Source organism: Sinohyriopsis cumingii, chromosome 8, assembly GCF_028554795.1.
Source record: "Sinohyriopsis cumingii isolate HCF-2022 chromosome 8, ASM2855479v2, whole genome shotgun sequence".
NCBI lineage: Eukaryota > Metazoa > Mollusca > Bivalvia > Unionida > Unionidae > Sinohyriopsis > Sinohyriopsis cumingii.
The window spans coordinates 111,715,765-111,738,893 of NC_142968.1; the positions used below are offsets into that span (position 1 = coordinate 111,715,765).

General features: G+C 34.9%; 1 protein-coding gene across 11 annotated transcripts in view; it reads left to right on the forward strand.

The window, feature by feature from the left end:
• LOC149794377 (transcription factor 12-like) overlaps positions 1-23,129 on the forward strand; it is a 205,701-nt gene that overhangs the window by 125,474 nt on the left and 57,098 nt on the right. For all 11 annotated transcript variants that reach the window (XM_089968559.1, XM_089968557.1, XM_089968553.1 and 8 more), the window contains 2 exons: positions 15,958-16,057; positions 19,911-20,059. In XM_089968559.1, coding sequence (XP_089824685.1) covers positions 15,958-16,057; positions 19,911-20,059 — 249 coding nt within the window. The remainder of the gene's footprint in view (positions 1-15,957; positions 16,058-19,910; positions 20,060-23,129) is intronic.

The following is a 23,129-nucleotide window of genomic DNA, read 5'->3' on the forward strand; positions in this document are numbered from 1 at the left end:
TAATTGAACACTTCCTGAATTACTCTAGGTCACTAAACTGCTTTACACTTCTAAAAGGGCATCTGAGATCGTGATTAAGATTCAGTAGGGTATTGCAACTTTATCTTCAGACCTTTGATGTATTACCCTACAGGATATCTAAAGATGCATATAATTCCAAACCAGGCTGAGAAATGTTCTTTAGATTTGTATTCCAGTTCAGACTGAAGTGAATAATATATTGTTTGTAATCTGTCACTTTTGTTCAAGCTCATTGTGCCTGATCTATGCGTGTAATGCATTCCTGAGAAACTTTTTATATGCTGAATTTGCATAACTCGAGATGAAATGTACCAAAATTCAACCCTTTTTTAGCCAGTACTTTATTATGTTGCCAAAAAATAATTGTGACCATATTTATTCAGTTACGTTATATAAGAAATGTGCACACAAAGTTACAAAATGGACAACAGTCTTTAATACCTCCAAAAATGGGGAGCATAATCAAACACTTGATGAACACCGAAAAAAATTGCCGTTCCTGCTTGGGAATTTGTGCAGCACATTCACATATATATGCAAAAGACATGTCACTGTGTTTTTCTGCTTCATTGTTAATAATTTATGTAATCACAAGAATCGGGTAAGTCAAATATGCATTTGTCGGGAGTTTACTGGAATTAATTAAAATCAGTTCCTTTGTTTTCAGCTTAGCTGGCTGTAAGGCCAAGTGAGTGTATGATGTGACCCTGCGTCCAATGTTGTGCATTTTCATTGTGCGCCTGCCTATCAACAATAGCTGCTTACAACTAATCTTGTATTTGATTGGCTGAGCTTGTTACCTTTCTGATCTGATTTGTTCAAACTTGAAACATTGGCATGTATCATCAAGATCTGAGAAGGGTTTGATAATCAGCATGATCCACACATAATAATTAGGTAATGTTGCATCAATTGCCTGAGCTTGTTATCAGTCCAGAGATTGGATTTCTGATTCAATTGTCATCAAATTTGGAATGTATGCTTATATCCTCAAGATCTTTGACAGTTTTGATAATGAGGAAGGATTAAAAAAAATTGACGGGTAAGGAGGTATATTATAGAATTATTGTTGGTAGTAGAGGGTAGTCGTTCGAGTTTGCTGAAAATATTAAAAACATTTGCTTGCAAGTCAAATCCAACTGCAAACTATGCACTTTGTTAGGATTAATCATTGAAATGAACAACATCAACCCTGATTTACTTGCATGTTATTTTATGACAGACCAGACAGTGTGATTTTTCTGCAGATTCGCCAGATTCATCAGACAATATACAGTACCCCAAAGGTTATTTTGGGTATATTCAGAGATAGTTGGTTTGAAAGTCAAAAATGTTAAAATAACTACCATGCATACTCACTTATAAATCATGTAAAACTGCAAACAAGAAAGAACCTGATCTACCATAGCATAATGCACCTGGAGATCAGAGTCTGTGTTGTTTATTCTACTGATTACTTATACCACGGATTTCCAAATTTTGTTAAAGTCAGTTTACCCTGGGCAAGCTGACTTGAAAATGAACTTTTCCTTGGGGAAAACTGAGCTTGCCCCCCCAAAAAAAACAGTTGGGTGGAAAATGGTTTTTGAAATACCTTCATTTTTAAGGGAGAGAGAGACAGAGATAGAATGAAAAAATGTAAACAACCAATCACTGAATTGCATTTATTTAATTTTATTCCTGTTTTCATAGATATCATTATTCTTTATCTTTCCAATTAAAGTTTAAATGATCATGTAGGTTTAATTATTTATCTATGAAGAAAATGGTTCATCACTGAAATCATCACAAAAATGGCAATTTCACTCAGATTCTTCCGAGGTTTGTTATGCTGACTTAAATAACTGCTTCGGCTTCCAATTATCATCTAGTCACCTTGAAATAACTGGTAGAACTCGGAATATATGACAAGCTGACTTGTGACATTGTAAACATTTACTTTTATTCATTTAATTATTTCTTGAGCAGTATTTACTTACTGGTCTCTTGTTCATTGCCACATAAACAACATATAAAAACTGTGTGTGTTTCATTTTCAGTTCATTGATCATGCTTTGAATGAAATCCTGATAGTTAATAGTTAGTGATGAAGGCCTTTTTTTTCCAAACACATTAATGATATCACACAACTTACATTATTAACAATTAACACTTTACTCATCTAAAGATGACATCATGCATCACACAATCTTTACCCTCAGCCAGCTAACAAACTGCCCAAGGCAAGGTTAGGGACCTGAATGTTGGCTAATCCCAGATACATAACAATTATTACAATTAAGATATAATTGATAAGTTAAAATAACAATATTTATTCCTTATTTGTCAAAACTGGCTTCACTTGGTAAGAGAACATTAACAAACAGCAACTCAGTTTTTCTTATTTGGCCATTGGTGAGTTGCTTGGGAACTTGAACTTGCCCATGCCGAATTTGAGATTGTCTGGTGGGGGGGGGGGTCGGGCAGGATGATTTTTAAAAAAATCCCTGCCTTACACTGCACAGACCCAGATCTGTCAGTGCATTTAGCACTGGCAGATCCGGGTCTGTGCAGTTTGTTGTTGGACTTGCCCTGTAAGGGAGTATACACTGTACCAGCTAAATACTTGTAAATTAGTACAAAGTACAAAATGTGTTTGCATTTTATTTAGTATGTTGAACTTTATTCCAGTTTTCTGACAGAACATGCCCCTTGATAAATGTTAGATATAGCACTGATGATGTGCTAGCATGAGATGTCAACACAACCTTTTTTTAAGTGTATAGTTTGTCATTATTTGTATCATACCATCAATAAATTGGGTTATGACACCTTCATCAAGTATCAGAGGGATGTTTTTTAATGACAGCTTCACATGAAACTGGTTGTGGGAACCATCTCCTGAAAAAAATCTGGCTTTGAACTTGTCAGAAATAACAGTAATTTGTTTTAAAAAAATCAGGCTCTTTTTTTTTTAAGCACTCCAGTGTCGATTAGTCCAGGTCCGATTGCAGACTAATAAGTAGAGCCCATTTGAAGTCCCAAAATCTATTGTCACATCAGGTCTACCTTGTTAACTAATGAATTCAGGAATAACTTATTGATATTGTAAGGAATGCAAATGATAGATAATGATCTTTATATAGAAGCAATTTATTATTTCATGAGGTTGTTAGATACATGTATACAGAAATGAGTGACATGGGATTATTTATTTAAAAATAATGTTTTGCATATTGAAGGAGCAAGTGATTGGTGATTGTTCATCAATTGAAAAACATAAGACAATGTGGAATGTGGAAAGTCATACTTCATAAATACTACTACATTTGTGCCACCTCATTTATTTGGATGGAATGAAGATTCTAGATTAATAAATCCATTCTAGCAATAACATTGGAAATTATCTCCAAAAATGTTTGCTCGGATACCAGTACAGTCCACTGAGAGTCACATAATTTTTGTAAAATTTGTTTTGTTAGGTGTTGATACTGCAAATACACTATAGTCTTCCTAGCTCCTAGTACCCAAGGGATAAAGAGGAATTAGGCACCTAAGAGACTATGAGAGATTAGGAGTTGGAGAAAATAGGTTGAATATAATAGGAGACAGTGTTGGGTCTGAAATACTGGTTCAAGTAATAGGGTGGTCGAGCTATTTACCATGTTCAAAAAAATGAGATTCTGCTGTTGTACAGACATTTAACTATTACAAACATTTTCTAATATCAGTTACTGTACCATGCTACAGACTTGTGTATCTCAGTTTTGGTGAGCTGCATTTGCTCAGTTGATAGAGCATCAGACTTACAGTCATAGGGTCCTGTGTTCAATACCAACCCTGGTCAGCTAGCTGTGTCCTTAAGAAATGTACTTAGCTCCCTGTTCCAAAGTATGAATAACCATTAATGTGTTAAAAGTGTGCTTTTGAAACAAACAAAAACAAAACAATACTACCTTTCATAAAGTAGATAAATGTTGATTCCATCATAAGTTGACATGCATGATTCATGGGAGGGTTATGTCTTCCCTTTATTATGAGAAAACATTTTTTCAAGCCAAGGCATAGGAAAATAAAACCAGATAAAGTACAAAATGCAACACCTGTGTCACCTAATTTGCATTAAATTTCACTTTTAGATGTGAAAAATGTAAACATTTCATGATATGAAAAGGTCTCTGACCTTTTATTCATGCTGGGAATTCGGGTTGCTCAAATTACGACATAGTATCCACATTGCATGCAAGTTAGAGTAAAGCAGCCGAGTACTAGATAAGCAGTTTTTTGTACAACAAGAAACTAAATTAAATAAAGAAATTTTGTATTGTGCTTAAATTAACCAAATAGAGCCATATAATTAAGTGTAAAATAAGTTTGTTCTGCTCAATAAATTGTTTGACATGTTCTCTGATGTATAATGAATGATTGTGATTATGTTTTTTTCATCAGTTGTACTGTATAGTGTTTACAAAGTACTTAAACTTTCTGTTTTTGAAAAAGGTAACAAACAAGAGGGTAGAATGCTAAAATTGTGTCAGATGCTTTGAGAAGAGTGTGAAAGAGAAACCCAAACTGAAATTTCGCTCTATGAACATGTAGTTGGCTGCTTATCATATATAATAGCAATCAAGTGTGGTCTTACAACAAATAATCACAGACATCTGTAGCCTAACACAATGACAAATCTGGGTCAATGCAATCAGTAGAACAAACAATAGACCCTGATCTGCAGTGCATTACATGGCAACATATTAGGGTCTTTGTTCTGTGCAGATGAAACTTACTTTTACACGAGAATAGTTGGTACTTCGCAATATATTAAATTATTTCCAAGGGTTGCCTGGTATATCCAATCCAACTTGTAGTGCTGACCTTATTTATTGGCTATTTATCTTTAAGTCTTCCAGTAACGTCTTGTTTTTCATTAAAAAAATTCTATACAAATTTGTTTTATTTTAGCTGTAATTTTTTTGTGAAATGTGAATTTATGGCCAACAATCTGCCTGGCATCAATACTTGGGTTAGGGTTTGCATTTAGGTAATTTTCTAAGACACTTGTATATTCACTCAAGTCCACATTGAGAAGCATCATGCTGAGTAATTCACCTGTTAAAAGTAGTACACTGTGACTTATTTTGTGTAGTCAGATAAGGGTGGTTAACCTTTGTATTTACCTCGTATTCTCAGGCATAATTGCATGTGAAGTTAGTTGATACGTAAGTTGAATCACAAGTGTTATTACTGTGGGTCAAAACTAGAGTGTTTTCTGTTTGTGAAGTCAGTTGATATATAACTTGTATCACAAGTGTTATTACTGTGGGTAAAAACTAGAGTATTTTCTCTTTGTGAAGTCAATTGATATGTAATTTGTATCACAAGTGTTTTTACTGTGGGTAAAAACTAGAGTATTTTCTCTTGGTGAAGTCAGTTGATATGTAAGTTGTATCACGTGTTATTACTGTGGGTAAAAACTGGAGTGTTTTCTCTTGCATAGTTTATTGTTTTGAATGTCAATTGGGTTGAGCTCACTTTCTTTTTAGGGTTTGCATTTTAAATTATTATCTGAGACAATATATCTCCTACTGAAACAAGTTGGTATCTAGAAGTATCACTATATCTTTTAATAAAATTTGGACCACTTTTACCAGTATTTCAGTGATTTGTGCTTACAATGGGGTCCTGGTCAGATTTGGTAGCTTAGGGTCAAAACAATTTTTTTTCCTCACTGTAGCAATGTGTAAGCAAACAAAGTGATTTAGTGGATCAGTTTATGGGTCAAAGAAATCTAAAATAAACAAAAAAATTGGCACCCATAAATGCAAATTAATATTCAGCATTTTTATGGTTTACTATCTGTCTTTGTCATTAGTGACAGTTTTTAAATTTTAAAAAAAATCAGATCGTTGGGTTTTTGTTATGTATTTGTATCCCTTGTAACTTGGGAATATCATTTATCCACGTTTGTAAGTTGATAGTAAAAATTTTTAAACTTTTGTATCCACTGTACTAATAATACATTTTTAGAGGCTGCTTGTATGATTTCAGATATTTTATTTAAGACGATTATTTCACAGATTATTTTATGAAAATGATTATAAATATGGTTGACCTGTTAATTAACACTATGATAAAAGTTAATGGCGAGAATGAAGATTCGGATCATTAAGGATCTGAGACTTGCATTAATGTACTTTAGATGTTTAAATTTAACATGATCTAAACATTTTTAAAAAAATAATTTTCATGGTGATTCTGTTGGTTATTTCATTTTGTTTATATCCTATGTGGTTAAGAGAATATCTTTATGAACTTGTAATGATATATATATGAGGTGTGGCCCGTTACAAAGTTTTATTTTAATTTTATATGAATAGACTGATCCAGCTCTACATGACATGAAACCAACTCTACATTTACATCTTGCTTAGTGGTCTTTACACCACCTCAACTCCTGCTAAAGGTTGTTCACTTGCCAGAATAGTAGTTTCTGTGTGGTAATTCAATTTAGATTATGTTTCTTGGGGGAAAAAATGGGAATCTGGATCATTTCAGACAGGAATGTAAGATTGGCACAGGTGGAATTATCATAGAAAATGTGTCTACAGGTTCACAAACTTCCTATGACCCATTAGTAAAGGTTTCAACTCCCAGATAAGGGTCATGTGACACACTTTGGGGTCAGAAAATGACTTCTATGAGGGCTTCTGGGTTTATGTAATTGCCACCAAGTTGGTATGTAATAAGGAAATAACACTTTTTATGCTATAAGATACTGTTTTTTTTATGTTCAAATGGAAAAGGATATTGATCCTGGCTGATTCATTGCTGATCAAAAGTAATTACATTTTTTGTACTGTTGCATGTGGTGTATTGTTATGATTCAGCTTGAAGACAGTTGTTGTGAATCCTGAATGAAATAAAAAAAACTCTAGTTTTAACACATGCGAGGAATTCATTTTTACATAGCATGCCTAGGACATGTTTGGTGTATTTCTCCACAAATCAGTACAATTTTATTGTTTTGAGTACATCGGTATTGTGTTTTGAGTACATTGGTATAATGTGTTTTGAGTACATTGGTATTGTTTTGAGTACATTGGTATTGTGTTTTGAGTACATTGATATTGTTGTTTTGAGTATATTGGTATTGTGTTTTGAGTACATGGTATTGTTTTGAGTACATTGGTCTTTTGTTTTGAGTACATTGGTATTGTGTTTTGAGTACATTGGCAGACCTGCCAAATCTTATGAAAATTAACCTTAAAATATGGACTTAGTACATACTTGCAAAAACTACAGAAGAATTCTCATTGCCGGAAAATCCGGATAATTGGTTCATCTGTGTTTTATTTGGATCCAGGTTTCATCTTAGAATTAGTGAAATTAGTCAGGGAATCGGGCTAACTTTACAGCAGCACCCCAGAAGCTGTAAACTGCACCTATTTGTTCATGCAAAGTGTCTGCATGATCAAACTGTTGATTATAGAAATTTTAAAAATGGCATCAAGAAAACGATGCATGTTTATGATGAAAGGGAAACTAAGCTATTAGAAAAGTGTTAATAATCAACACAGAAGAATAAAAAGAGTATTCAGATTCTTGTGAATAAAAGCTGGAAAGGATACAGTTATGTTTATTTGACATCACATGCCAATTTGAGTATGTCTTGTGGCGGGAGATATGATTGCTGTTGTCATGTGAAATGGACGAGAATTTCCAAGAATTATGTAAAGTTCAAAGATAGCAACAAGCCATTAAGCTGCATAGGGTTTGGAACTAGAGTTTTTGCAACTGTACTAGTGGTAAATAAAGTCTGTGCATGCTTTACAAACTTTTCAGTTGAACATAATGTTTATCATCGATGCGTCAAACTTTTAATTATGTTTTCCAGCTTTACAAAAGCAGTTATTGATATTTTGTTACACCTTACTGAAAACTGGTCAATCTTACGGAAAAAATCAACTGCCTTACTGAGACGGACTCATCAGGGTTGGCAAGTCTGCATTGGTATTGTGTTTTGAGTACATGGTATTGTGTTTTGAGTACATTGGTACAGTGTATTGTGTTTTGAGTACATGATATTGTGTTTTGAGTACTTTGGTATTGTGTTTTGAGCACATGGTATTGTGTTTGGAGTACATTGGTATTGAGTACATCTGTATTGTGCTTTGAGTACATGGTATTGTGTTTTGAATACATTTAATTGTCATCCATTTGAATAAAGGCAGTATACTAGCCACATCAAATTTTTTGGATCATGATTCTTATTAACATGTTTACTAAATTTATCTGAAAAGTAATTTAAAAAATTAAGTTTTGTAAAACATTGTATGTAAGCTGTTTTTCCCTAAAAATTGTATGATGTTAATTATATACAAAAAGTTTATAGATATTAAATTTTACAGTCCAAGTTTGAATTCACGGCATTAGAAAATTGGGAGTTTATGGAAGGTTAGTGTTACTTAATGATATTGGGCATCAATTTTGAATTCACTGGTAGAGTTTTAAAAATTGAATACAGAGTTAACAAAATAATAGGTTATACTTACATGATGCAGGGGGAGATGTTTTACAAAGAGGTAATGAGATGCTTTAAATGGAATTGGTTGCTTGGCTTCACTTTGTGTTTATTATTTATTATGAATATTCAACAGATTACCCATCCCCTTCCTCTTCATGGCAAACTCTTCCACTTGCTTGTTTTGACTGGTTTACACATTGGGCCAATGAATTGAAGCAGGTGTGATACATTAAGGCTCCATGTGGAATACATCAGAGAACAGTGAATCTGAATGATTAATAGACTGGTTGTAGTTTGAATTTCAACTGGTTCCTCACTATTCATGCAGGAGGCCTTTAATTCATGTTACATCAGCAACCAACTGGGTTTTACTCCAGGAAGAGGAATTTACCAGTTTGAAGGTAGATAGCTAGACCAGCTGTAAGCTGGAAAGTTGGAAGTCTGTGAGGTCTGTAGTTGTCCAGGTGGGATAGTAGTGTACCACAAGAGAACATCAAGCAGTGTTATAGCACCTGGCCAAATTCCCAGCATCCCGCTTGCCTGCCTATGTTGTGACATTCTTCATGTGTTTGGATTAGATGTAGTAGCCAATACACAACTTTGATGAATCTGCATACAAATGAATGGTCTTCTGGTGCACATTTTAATGGACCAGAACACAGTTAGTCCAAATGTTGCTTCATCTCAGATGCAGATGTAACAGCTTGTAAGAAGTTTTGGTGACTGGATTCCTTCAGTTTTGATTACCATTCTTTAAGTAGCTTTTGAACTTGGATTGGAATCAATTGTATCAGTGCTCTAAAACAAGTACTGAATTCATGATGTTACCAATTAAAAAATTGCTGTAAGTTTCTGTCAAGGTGACTTCATTATTTGCATAATTGAGTGGCAATAATCACACATTATTTGTGATTGGTTTATATTATGGGGTAACTATAACAAACTGAATTGGAATTTCTGTTCTAATGAGCATATTATTTTTCACTTGTGACTAACTTTTTCTGTTGAAATTATTTTATAAAAGGGTTAAATTGACCATGTTTTAAGCCTTTGTTGAGTGATAGCATGACGTGAAATTAACACTGGACAAGCTGTACTGGATTTCATTTTGGGATGTTCTTAAATTACACATCCAATCCATTAAGTATAAAATTTGATCCATCTTGAATACTTTGTGAAGGACTACTTGTTCCCTGGTCTGTTACAGTCCAGTATGATTCCAGTAGTTCTAGGACTTGGTTAACTTCAGAATAATCAAGAAGTATATATATACGAAGTAGTGTAGTAGTATATTGACAGTCTGTGTATCTCCTTCATAATTCCAGAAAAGGATCTTCATGTGTCAGAAACTGAACTTTCTTGAAGAGAGGAGTTTTAATAAAGTTAATAGATCTTTTCTATAACATTTTGGATCATTTGCATGACTACAAGGTATACTGAAGATCCCAGATGAGTTTGTTTTTTTACTGGTGGCAATTTGAAATAAGAAGTGACTAGGAATGAATGTGATTCCTCATCTATTTTAAGGAAAATTTGTATCGTGTAGACTCTTCCATATCCACAGTGATTTGTAAAATCCTTTATCAGAGTGCAGCACAACGTATTGAAACCAAACACAGCTGATTCAAGATTGATCAGAATTACTGCGTTCACAAAATTCTTTTTCTTGGAACATTCACCAATTATGGAAGAATTTTCAGTGCAAAAATCATAAAACGTTTTTTGGAGGAAATTAAAATAAATATTATTTAATTATATTGTCTGCGAAAAAGGAAGCAATAATTTAAAATTGAATAATCTTCATGAATTAGTCATTTAAAGACCAGTGAACTAGCAAGGAATTCCATTTATGTGATACTTGTAAGCTTTTGAACAGACAGGGAATTTCAATGGTGGATAGACAGTCTGAGTGGTACAGAAGGATGTACTATCCTTTTTACCGGCCCATTGGGATGTATCTACCAACTAAAATTTCTGGAGTAAGTATGACAATATTTTTGCATGGTCTTCGAAAAGAAAGACTGTAGTATTGATAATTTGCTGGAATTTTAACACATTTAGTTTATCCCTTGGTTGACATATGCAAATATGATCAGGATCTCAGTGAACATTATTATATTGGGGTTTTTTTTGTGTTTGTATAACTGGTTGATAAGGACTGCTCCAGTGGCCTAATGGTTACAGCATCTGGCTCAGATGCAGAAGGTCGAAGGTTCAAACCCTGGTCGAGTCATACCAAAGACTTATAAAAATGGTATTAACATTAGGCCATTAAATGGTATTAACATTAAGAAGTTAGTGTTAAGACTGGTTGGCCTGGTGTCAGGATAATGTGACTGGGTGAGACATGATGCAACATGTTGGTGGCATGATGCCCCAGTGCTATACATCACTATAAACTGCCGCACTGCAGACATGGTTGTTGTTGTTGGGTTTAAAGCCAATTTTCAGCACACGATAGGCTATACATGGCGGCCAGTATTAATGGTGGAGGAAGAACCGGGGAAAACCCCCGGAAAGAACCACCGACCCATGAGATGCTACTGGCAAGCTTTCTCACATACCCACATTGGCCGAATCCGAGACTCGAACCCACTCAGACAGGTGAGATGGAAGTGATCCGTAACGGAGAGGGCTTTCGGCCACTCGGGGCCCCTGCAGACATGATAGTGATATGACTGAAACTTTTTAAAGCTATATTAAAATCCATTTCACACAAACACGTTGATAAATGTTGGTTGTAAGAGTCTTTAAATGCTCCCATGGAAATGATACTTTGTAATGCTTAAATGTAAGTAAATTAATTGAATACAGATACGATATAATTTAATACTTAAATTTGCTAAAGATAGTTTATTAAATCATAAATTATAGATTTAAAACACAAACAGCAAATTTAAGTGTATGCTCACAAATTTCAAGCAGCAGATAAAACGTAATGGGCAAGGTAAAAAGTGCAGGCTCCAAAGGCCATTTCCACACAAACAAAGAATGAATGCATTTGTTTTGCGAACAGTCCAATTTATAAACATTTAACATATTGGAAAGTATTTGTCTCACTTGTAGGTAGTTCCGTCATTTTTGTTTTACAACAGATTTAAAGACCCAGTGTACAATGATCCTTTTGTAAATAAATGTTAACCCCCTCCCAAATCCATGAAATTAAATGTCAGGTAAATTGTCATTTGCTTTTTAAAAAACCTGTGACCCCCCAAAAAATAATATATATCCTAAAAAAGGAAAATACCCACTTGAATTCATAATATTTTTTTTAAGAGAAAGTATTGATCTGCATGTGTAGAAATTTCAGAGAATGGATTATAAATTGGCAAGTAAATAGATGTGTGCATCATGTTCCCTTTACAGAAATAAATTTATTGACTTGAAATTGGAGTGGTGGTGTTAAAATTGGAGGCCAGTGTTCAGTATTGTATCTTGATATTTTAAAAGTGTCAAATTTGCTACTTACTATCTTGTATGACTATGCTGCATTTTTTTCTATAACTTTCGAAACACCTTATGTCAATGACTTTGATTCTGTTGAAGAATCCACAAGTAATCAGAGAGAGAGAGAGAGAGAGGGAGGGAGATGTCTTTAATAAAAGCCAGACAATCTGGCCATCTGGTTTTTATCAAAAAGTATAGTGAACATTTCCTTTGGGGCATATCAGATTTACTTTTACTTCCTCATGGCCCAGTGTTCAAAGAGAGGGGGAGCTGAGAATATTGGGAATGCCAGCTAATTAATGGAAATGGGGATATAGAGTTACTTGGATAATATTGGGACACCTTTTTATGTATGCCAATTCTGTGTTATGTTAGGTTCCTAATGGCTGGAAATAATTAATGAAAACTATTGGACCAAACATTTACAAATAAAAGGCCTTTTTAGTGTTAAATTTAGTCTTGAACTGGTAACATATCAAGGAAAGAATAATAAGAGGATATTTATTTGTATGGAACAAATAACATATATTTCATTGTGTGGATGAAAATGCTTTAGTTTTTCACTCACAAGATGAAATATATCCTTTATTAACTTGGAACAAGCAGTTTATTTTATAGGATATTTGCTTGTATTGAGCAAATAACATATATTTCATTGTGTGGGTGAAAATGCTTTAGGTTTTCACTCTAAAGATGAAATATATCCTTTATTCACTTGGAACAAGCAATTTTTATTTTATGCTAAGTGAATTTTCATAATTATATCTCTTGAAATGTCTGCTAAATGTTGATGGTCATGGTCACTTACTAAAAGAAGAAAAATGGCTTTTGCAGAGTTACATTAAATCTACAGCACAGAACTGGATCAGACGTGGATTGCTTGCACTTTTAGTAAGGAAGAAGACCATCAGTTTTGGAGTTAAAAGGTTGAAGATCAGGTTCATTATGCCTGAAAAAAAGATTGCATAGAAAATTTCAGTTGTTTTGTGCACAGTGTGTAACCCATACTTTTCACTGTAATACCCTTGGAGATGAAAATGCCTGTTAACTCCTGTATATAATGGATATAAATTTCCTTTTAGGTATACATTTCTAGAATTGATATATATTAATTCTGGCATCATTTTTCTGTGTTACTGTAAAGTTTATGATTATTGACATGTAAAGAAATTGTAACAGTGACGGCCTTCTGTTTGATTGTGCTTTCTTGATTAATGCTTATTCCATTTTAGGAACATTTTCCAAGTATATTGATACCTTTCTGGAAAAAATCTTATTCACTCTTATTTTATAAGAACTTAAATAGCATTTTAATTTTGAACTGCAAAGTTTACTTACATTCAGCAGCACTGCATTGTAAATTAGTTGAACCTCGGTTATCCAGTCTTGTTTTTTTTTCTGATGTAGAGAATCAGTGGGAAACACGGCTTGTTTGACAGACCGAAATTCATTAGTAATTAGTCCAATTAGTTGGTCTTTACAGACCATAGGTCAGCTTGTTGGTGAAGATTCCATTGATATGGCTGGTATAGATACAGGCATTGATTTTATTGGTTGGATTATGGTCACCAGTCAGAAGACAAAATGGATTTTGTTTTTAGCTATTGGTACCACAATAATAATTCTGTTAAAGATTCACACATATTTAATTAAAAAACAATCAATAGAAATCTTCAAGCACATCTCATCAGGGAAGCAATGCACTTTGACTGGATTCCAGCATGTGTATGTACATGTCTACTATAGAGAAAAACAAGTAATTTAACTGACAGTTTTGTTATTAAGATTGTTGTGAAGCTTTTTGGTTGAAGTTTTTCATTGGGTTGAACATGAACTTCATGAAAGCCCAAATTTGCTTTTTTGGTTTTGCATGAGAGAGAAATGGGGTGGGGTGGGTAAAGGACTTGACAGTTCATTATGAATGGACAGATTTTCTGTCTGTGTTTGTATGTGTGAGAGTTTGTTCAGCAAGAAGACTGAAAGGGTGCGAGTTTGGGTTTACCATGAGACCAGCCTGAGTCAGCTACCATGCCTCTTTTAGCCTTTTACTACAGTTGCCTTGTCACTAGATAACCATGTGTTGCTGTGCGGTAATAGACTAAACCAAACCATTCAACACGAAGGCCATTGTTTTATTTTTATTTGTGCTTTGTGTGTATTCATTACAGTGAGGGAGAGTAGACATTAAAGCTCTGATTTTTTTATTTGTGTGTATGTGTGGGGGGGTGTGTGTATGTGTGTGTGTGTGTGTGTGTTCAATATGAAGGCCATAGTTTTATTTGTGTTAGAGGCCATATCTGTGCACATGACGTGGTGGGAGAATGAGACATTGCGGCCCTAGCATTCTTCTTATTTGTGCAGGTGCATGAGAGAGTTTAACTTTTAACTCATTAACCTCTAGCGACTACTTAACAGGGCAGGAGGTAGTAGCCTGCTGCCGAGCTCTGTAGCGTCATGGTCATGCATGATACACTAAAGTGGGTGGTATTATAGAAAGGTAGACAGATGTAGGTCTACAATGATACCAAATAATCTGGAATATCTAATTGCGTTACAAAATACAGATAAAAAAACCTAATTTTTTGGACTCGACTTTTTTCTACCCAATGTTCGCCTGTGGTAGGAATCTGATTTTGTGTCCAGATTTTAGACTTTTTGGTCTCAGATCTAAGGCAAACTGGTATGAACTGCAAACAGACAGACGAGTCTTTGCAAAAAGTAGGATAAGAGGGGCATTTGGAATAAAGAGTGGTCTCAATACAAAAATAATGGCTCTGTTTAGCAAAAAAAACCCTAAAACAACAACAAAGAACTCCAACTTTTACTCTTATGCTCATGCGCGAGTCAAATAGCCAATGAAAAACGATGTTTCTAACACAACTAGGCAGTATGTTATTGAGAGATCACTGGGGATTTGGTGTTTTCGGATCTATTCAGAAATAGCTTTCAAAATGTGTTTCCTGCACGATTTTCAGGCAGAAATGACAAAAACCTCCAGGGGTTAATGTATTAAGGCCTTAGTTTTCTTTTAATTTGTGTATGTGTGAGAGATAGACGATTGTTTTAGGTTCACTCTAAATTTGCCAGATTTTGATTGACCCAAGCTGTTGAGCTTGAAGTAATCACTATGTATTACATGTGTTGAGCTTGAAGTAATCACTATGTATTACATGTGTTGAGCTTGAAGTAATTGCTATGTAATACATGTGTTGATCATGAAGTAATCACTATGTATTATATGTGTTCATTTAACTAAGTTCATTTCATGAATATTTTGTAGAATGCATATGACACTTTGGTGTTGTATTATTGGGCAGGTGTGATGTTTGCGGTATGCAAAGAAATTTGTACTGCTTCCTTACACATAAACCTGTGTTTGTATTATGAACCTGTCAAAGTTTCTCCTGCCAATTGTAGATTTTGTGGCCTGCTTAGTGCAGAATGTAGTAGTTACTCCTATTGTAGTGCATACCCAGGTGTGAGCAGCATAGACTACGATCTTCATAGACCAATAAAATGTGCCAACACATTGGGGTTTACATTGATTGAAATTATAGATAAAATGATAAGAGAATTAACATTACACATGTACATATGGATATATGAACAAATCGGAGAGGACTTTAGAAAGCAGTTTGATAAAATACAGATGACTAAAATCACCTAGAATTGAAGCGTCATTTATTGGCCAAAATGTCTGAATTTAATTTTATCAAACCAATATTCTTAGATGCAGTATGATTTGAAAAGCAAGCCCACCCACAAGCATAAAATTTACAAAGTCTCAATCACTTCACCTTCAGGATTGTGAGTTGTAGATGATGCCTTTTGTTTGTCGTGGCAGTATTAAATACCTTGGTCACATATTATATCTATGTTATGATTTGGTTGTGCTATGCCCCAAGTTAATTTTCATGGATGTATGACAAAGTTACAGGGGCAACTGAGAGCATGCATCAAAATGCAGTGAATATTTCTCTTTCTTACAGGTGTACTCTCCCAACCCAGATGAGTTTGGCCAGGACTCTCCGGGAAGGTATACCCCTTCCAAACCTATGTACCCCCCTCCCACAGAGTCATACTTTATGGGTGAGTACATTTTCCTACCTTTCTTTTCAAGTCCCAACTGGAATATTAGAAGGGGTGATTTTGCTTTGTGCTATACTTAATGTCCATGACTTGGCACATACTTTTGTACATCAATCTGTATTCATTTTAGATTTGTAGCACAAAGCTCTTAAACTTAGAACCATGAAATTGTTCAGACTTTTCATGGTCACATTTTAATGAGCTGATTCTGGTTTTTAATTTTTTTACACATTTAGGAATTTTGAGTGAAAAAATCTTAACACAATCAGGCAAAATCCACTTGAGGTAGACAAATTTAATTTGATGGGCACATTTGTATCATTTGTACATGAACAGATTTACATTTTCAGGCCATTGCAGCAATGTTTAATATTTATTTGCACATTTTGAATTCAGTGGCTTTGAAAACTTTTTGGCATGATTTAGCACAACCCACTTGATATAGACGATGCAAATGCAGATATCTTGATAAAATTTTCGTTACATTATACAACTCTGCCTCGAGAATTCTCACACAATGTGGTCTACAAAACAGAGATAGGGATTTCCTAATAATAAGTGATCCATACCTATTGGACATAGAGCAAACCGTGGGATGTGGGGTGGGTGGGTAAATGTACTGTTTAATGGCTGATAACTCGTTTCATAATCGCGTCAAGAATACTTGTCAATAAAGCGTTTTTTAATTATGTTCTTTGTTATTTTCTATAAATTTCATTTATTTTCAATATGACCAGGATCTGAAAGATCACTAACATTATTCCAATAGGTTTTAGACAACATTCATGTGCACAGGAGAACATTTGTGTATCATGTCATTGCTTTTTGTTGTTGTTGTTTAGTCTGGTTTCCTGCTTCATTAATGCATAGGTGTCAACCCCTTGAGATAAAAACCTGTACGCCAGACCAATAAAAACCTTACAAAGACCAAATGGAAATAAATCACTCAATCCTCTCTGCGCCGTCTGATGCTTGAGGCGACAGCAAGGGAGCACCATTTTGGTCTGTCGACTGCTGTTATTGGGGCGGTCTGCAGGGTGAGGCCTCTGGTCTTGAGTTCTCGACCAAATGAAAGCTTACATGAAAAAATGTATTGATATATTATACAAGATCAACAGTTTGAAAACAACAAAAGCTATAAACAGAGTAGTTTTACACATATTTACATAATTATTTACATTTCTGAAACTTTATTTCATTCTTTTTACTTAAAACACTATCGTCTTTCAAAATTGCTTTCATGCAGTTTTGTCTCCACACAGAAAAGTCGGTCAAATTACACTTACACCAGCATGGCTGCCACACTGTGTAAAGTATGAAAATTGATGTAAATGTTATGCATTTGATAGTAATAAGTATAAATAAGAAAATAATAATGTATAAAATAAGGTAGTTAATATTTGAAATCCAAGTGAGCATCAAATTTCAGAGCCATTGAATCATGAAATAAACACGTTTCATTATCAAAGGAAAAGCGCGGTTTTGAGTATGATTTGATTGGTTGTTTTGGGCCACCCTGATCTCTTTGAATTCTCATTATAAAAAATTATGTCCAGTGTCTCGGATGCACACAAAACAAAAAAATAAATGATTTGTATGAAAAACTGTACAAAACAGTTGTACACTGACGAAAATGGAAAAACCCATACAAATTACACGTAAACTGTACAAGTTGATACTTGTGTTAATGGCTATGAAGTTTGAAGCAAGGAATCTACAAAACAAGGATCAGACTAACTGTTGATACACCACAAAATAAGATTCCTTTTTCCAAAAAACATATTTCTTTCTTGAAACAATCATCAGCATTGAAACTTAATTTTAGTATTGCTCAGTTTGTAACATACTGATGCTATGATTTAATTTCAAATGTTAATGATACTTCTAGTCCTTAAGGTATCTCAAAGTGCCAGTTCAGGAATTCTTTGAAACTCGCTTTTCCACATTGATCCTATCTGAAACAAAGCACTTTATTTGACAAAGTATACATTTTGCTTGGTGGTCTTGCTATCTTTTGATCACATTTATAAATGAGTAGGTTAATTTAAGTAGTTTAATTATATTTCTTATTTATATTTCATACACAATAACAGTCATAATTGTGTTTGACTGATCAGTTGAATTGAGTTCAACCGATTAATGAGGGGAGGTCACTAGATCTTAAGATTTTAAGTATTTAGGATTTGCATGCCTTTTAAATTTTCTTGTATTCAGGCTCCTTTATTTGATAAAAAAGACGCAATTAAGGTGATAATACAAAGGAGGTCAGGTTTTAATTCATTGAAACCATACAGCAAATACTTCGCTAAGTTATGGTTGGCACTTAATTAAGTTCTCAGTGAAGCGCTCATGGACATAGCTGTTCTGGTTGATTGACGCATTTTTTGTTTGAATACATGATGGCACATTGCATTTATGATGATTACACTTAAACCTAGCCAAAAGATAAACTAAAACACAAACTTTTCTTGATAAAAAATTATTTAATTCATATTTATTTATTAAAGTATTACCTCCAGCAGGTGTAAGTGACATTTTCATTGATCAAAATTCTTTGAATATCGTTATTTGTGGTTTACTAAGAAGGTCAGTTGGAAGGATCATGTAACAAAGTATATGACTTTTATTAAAAGTTGATAATTTCATATTGTTGATTAAAATGTCCAGGTACAATCTACCATTTTCTACGATAAAATCAGCGATACATTGATGTTTCATTTACCAATTTTGATCATGACTTTCTCTAAGTTCAACAAATAGGGCTAATATTTGTTCTATTTTCTAGTTTAAAATTGGGGGTTCACACCTGACCCACGTTAAAAGTGGGTTCACGGTTATTGGGGGAGTGGTGTAACAGGGTTTCATACTTTCTACTTGTCTGTTACCTTAACTTTGGTGTTGTTACTCTTCCTAATTTACTTGGATTATCACCTTGAAACATTGCACACAATGTCTACACATGGTCTAGTTGGTCCTAAATGACTGTTGTGCTGTTCAGACATCAAATATGGCTGCCACAGTAGCCGTTTTGAAAATCTTGTTTTTGCTACTCCCCCAGAATGGGTGGCCAGGGGATTCACCAAGACACTACTTATGTCTAGTAGTTCCTAAATGCAAATGGTACTAATTGGATATCCAATATGGCCAACACTTGAGCAATCTAGAAAATCTTGTTATGGCTCCTTTTCCTAAATGGATGGTCATATCATTATGAGGTTTTCACTAAAAGACTTCTTATGATGTCTGGTTGATCCTAAATGGAAATGGTGCTAATCTGACATCCAAACTATGACCACCATGGCATCAATCTTGAACATCTCGTTATAACCACTTCTTTTCAGCGGAACATTACATCAGCATAGTGTGTTCACCAGAAGACTTAATATGATGTCTAGTTGGACCTAGAAATGATCCAAAATCCAATACGGCCACTGTGGCTGCTAACTTGAAAATCTTTTTATGGGTGCCACTCCTGGAAAGTCATTTTGACATTGAGTTTTCTTCCAGGAGGCTTTTTCTATATGAAAATGGGCCAATCTGCAATCTAATATGGCCACATAGGTGACTGTTTTGAAAATCGTTTAATATCTACTCTTCCATCAGATCAGGTCAGGATGGCTACCTTGGTGTGTTATTGGGTAAGACGCCCAACTCCATTAATCTCAGCACTAAATAGCCTTCTTATGTTGTCATGCAATAAGTGCTCATGCAAAAATTTTATGTAGAATTTGTAAAACGTTTTTTTAGTTATCTAGTTTAATGTCTTCAGTGTTCAAAGAACTGTGGAAAGTTCCTGATTTTCTGTTTAAATTAAACTGCTGTCATTATAAAGGAATATGATTATTATTTCCAGATCCATCCCACAATTCAGCAGATCCATGGTCCTCAAATGTGCCAGGTGGTCACCATCCCACTTCAACTTATCCCTCTTCCATGTTGCCTGGCAACTCCTACTACACACAGGCTTCCTCTCATGGCACACTACATCACCCCCATGAAATGGTAAGTTCATACTGCTCTTACTATTAATGCATTATATAACCTCAAGGACTGTATAGTACTGTGTAATTTCTGTCAGGTTCCCCCTTCCACCACCACCCCCCCCCCCCCCCCCCCCCCGTTTCACTAAACATACCATGTTCTTCCTAAAGTGAGAGATATATACATTTCTTGATATGGGGTTAGCAAGAAGGAATGTTCACTGAACTTTCAGCAGGTATTGAGGGATGAAAACGTCACAATACCTTGAACAGTCTTATTTTATCAGAGGGGAAAATTTCAGGACTGAATTTTTTCTCAAATCTTTTTTATTAGACTAAATATGTTCTGAGGTGTACAGATATTTTGCATCCTTTTTGCTGTCTCTGCAAATTGAGACCTTGAATATTGTGAAAGGTACCACAAGCCACGGTTACTATGGGTTTTGGAATCCTTGAAAAGTTCTGGAATTTAAATAATGTCTCCAAATTTCTCAAAACCTGCAAAGTTTTGGAAAAGTCTTGAAATTTCTGACAACGGAGTTAACAAATTAACAACTGCTAATTTCAATGAATGCTGATCATCAATTAAAAATACTTGTTTCTGACTCAAAAATTAATTTACTTACAAGATATTGTGGTCCTCAAGTTCTGTGAAATGGCCCTGGAAAAGTTTTGGAAAAGTCATGAAATTTGTTTTTTGTCAAGACTGCGAGAAACCAGATGAGGTGATGTAAAGTTTGGGTTTGAAGAAAGTGTTGTGGATTTATTGAAACCAGGGACAGATTTTAGCACGAGATGGAAACCAGAGAGCTTAGAGGAAACTTCTGAATACTTAACCATTGCTTATCCTGGTACACAAGACTGCAGGGATACAAAGCAAGCTTGTTACCACTTTATAATCCTGGTTTCTGTGACACATTTGTTGATGTGCCTAAGTCATGTAAGTGCAGGAAACCACAGCACCCACGGAAACAATTCACCATATATAGTAATGATGATCCCATCCCCAATAATGTTCCCCGAAACTGGACATAAATACCTTCGATACACAGAAAGTGTATTGCAGTGTGTATTTAACATGTACCTATAATTTATTTGTGTTGAATGCAACTTCTTCCCTTTGCAAGCATGGAGATGTGTCAACCTGCAAGGTATCATCCAAACTGTGTGTGGGGGTGCATGCACGTGCGAAAGAGAGACAGGACCCTCATAGTTTTTTTTTAGTCTGTAGATGTATTCCTGGTATCTGTTATATTGTTGTAACTTTCTCTTCCATCTTCTGATAGGTTTTCCAGGAGGTTAGGGAGGGAAGCATTTTGATGGTGTTTTTCCATCCTGGAAAATACATTACATAGAGCCTAAGCTTGCTAATGTCATGGAGTTGGTTTTCTAACTTGAATATCAAGTTCACTTCTTCACAGATGTCATTATTTTACAATCAGGTTCTCTTAATCATCTCCCATTAGACTGCCCCATAAACACCCACTCTTCGTTGCATTGACTTGCCTTTTATGTGTATTAACTAGGCCATACATCATGAAAAAAATCAGAAATATTAGGGCTTTTCAACATAGGCTTGTACAGGTAGCTTAGAAAAGAGGAACAAAATGAATAGTAGTAATTCAGACACAAGACATACTTGACAAAAAGTAGAATCCATTCACTATCTACATAGGAAACTAATTACAAAAACAGAACTGGAGAACAAAGTGACCTTGCACAGGAACTGGATATTAATATTGAGCATGATTTGTGAGACATGTTTGGGTGGGGTGGAGGGACAGTTATCAGTCACCCAGATAGAAAAGTCTTTCATATGTCTACATTTTCACAGACATAAAGGCAATCAAGTGACCTAAACTCAGTGTTCAATCTTTTTTTAACAGTGTACCAAAAATTGGATTGGCCAACAGCTAGTGTCTCTTCACTTCTAGATTTGGCCCCTCCTGTATTCTCAGCAGGCTGCCTGTCAAGCATGCAAACAAAATATGGACAAACTGTAAAACTATTGTGTTGAAATAATTTGCCAGGGAAAACCTTGAGAAACAAATGGTTGTATGTTATGAACCTGTGGAAGACATTGGCACATGATTAATATTTGTCTGCTAATAGTTCTTCATTTGAATGTTCCTGAGGAGGAAGTTTTTTTTAAAATAACAAAACTTTGAGAAGCCCATGACATAGTAATCTGCATCTATACACTGGATCAGTGTTTCCCAGCTCTAGGTCGTGATCTGTATCAGAATCGCAAAGAAATTTTGGAGGGTCACCAGGATTACTTTTTTTATCACAGTTTGAGTGAGCCTAGTCACACACAATTGTTGCTAGAGTGTTTAGTAAAGTACTTGGGTAACAAGTCCTGATTGTCAGCCATACCTTGAGTAATCATTGCTTTAATCAAAACAGAATCATGTTTTTAGCAAACAAAGTTGCAGTGAGGTCATGGGTTTGGTCCCAAGACGAGTCATACCAAAGACTTACAGAAATGGTACTAACAGCTGCCTCTCTTGCTGCTCACCATTAAGAGGTTAGTGTTAGGACTGGTCGGCCTGGTGTCACGATAATGTGACTGGGTGGTACATTGTGCTACATGTCTGCAGCATGATGCTCCACTGCTAGACATCACTATAAACTGCCACACTGCAGACATCATAGCGATATGACTGAAAAATTGTTAAAGCTACGTTAAAAATCCAAATCATTAACATACATACACACGCACAGAGTTGCATATTTTTGCTGAAGTACACTAATGTAGAAACAGTTTTGAGAGACAAATAAGCAAAGAAAATATGAATGAATAAATTATTCCTTTCTTTAGAAAAAGTGGCTACATCATGTCCAAAAAATAATAAAATGTGATGCCCTTGCAAAAGTGGAATTTGAGTTAGGACAGTAATTCAACAGGTCATAGACTAGAATGGCCTGTTGTCCATCATGTAACATCTGTGCATTTGTTTGCATCAGCTTATTGTCATTACTCCTCTGGACTACTTGGAGGATTGCCATGAAATGTAGCACAGGCATTCATTCATCCCATGATCTTGATAGTCCTAAATGAAAATGGTGCTGCTTGGACATCCATTTTGGCC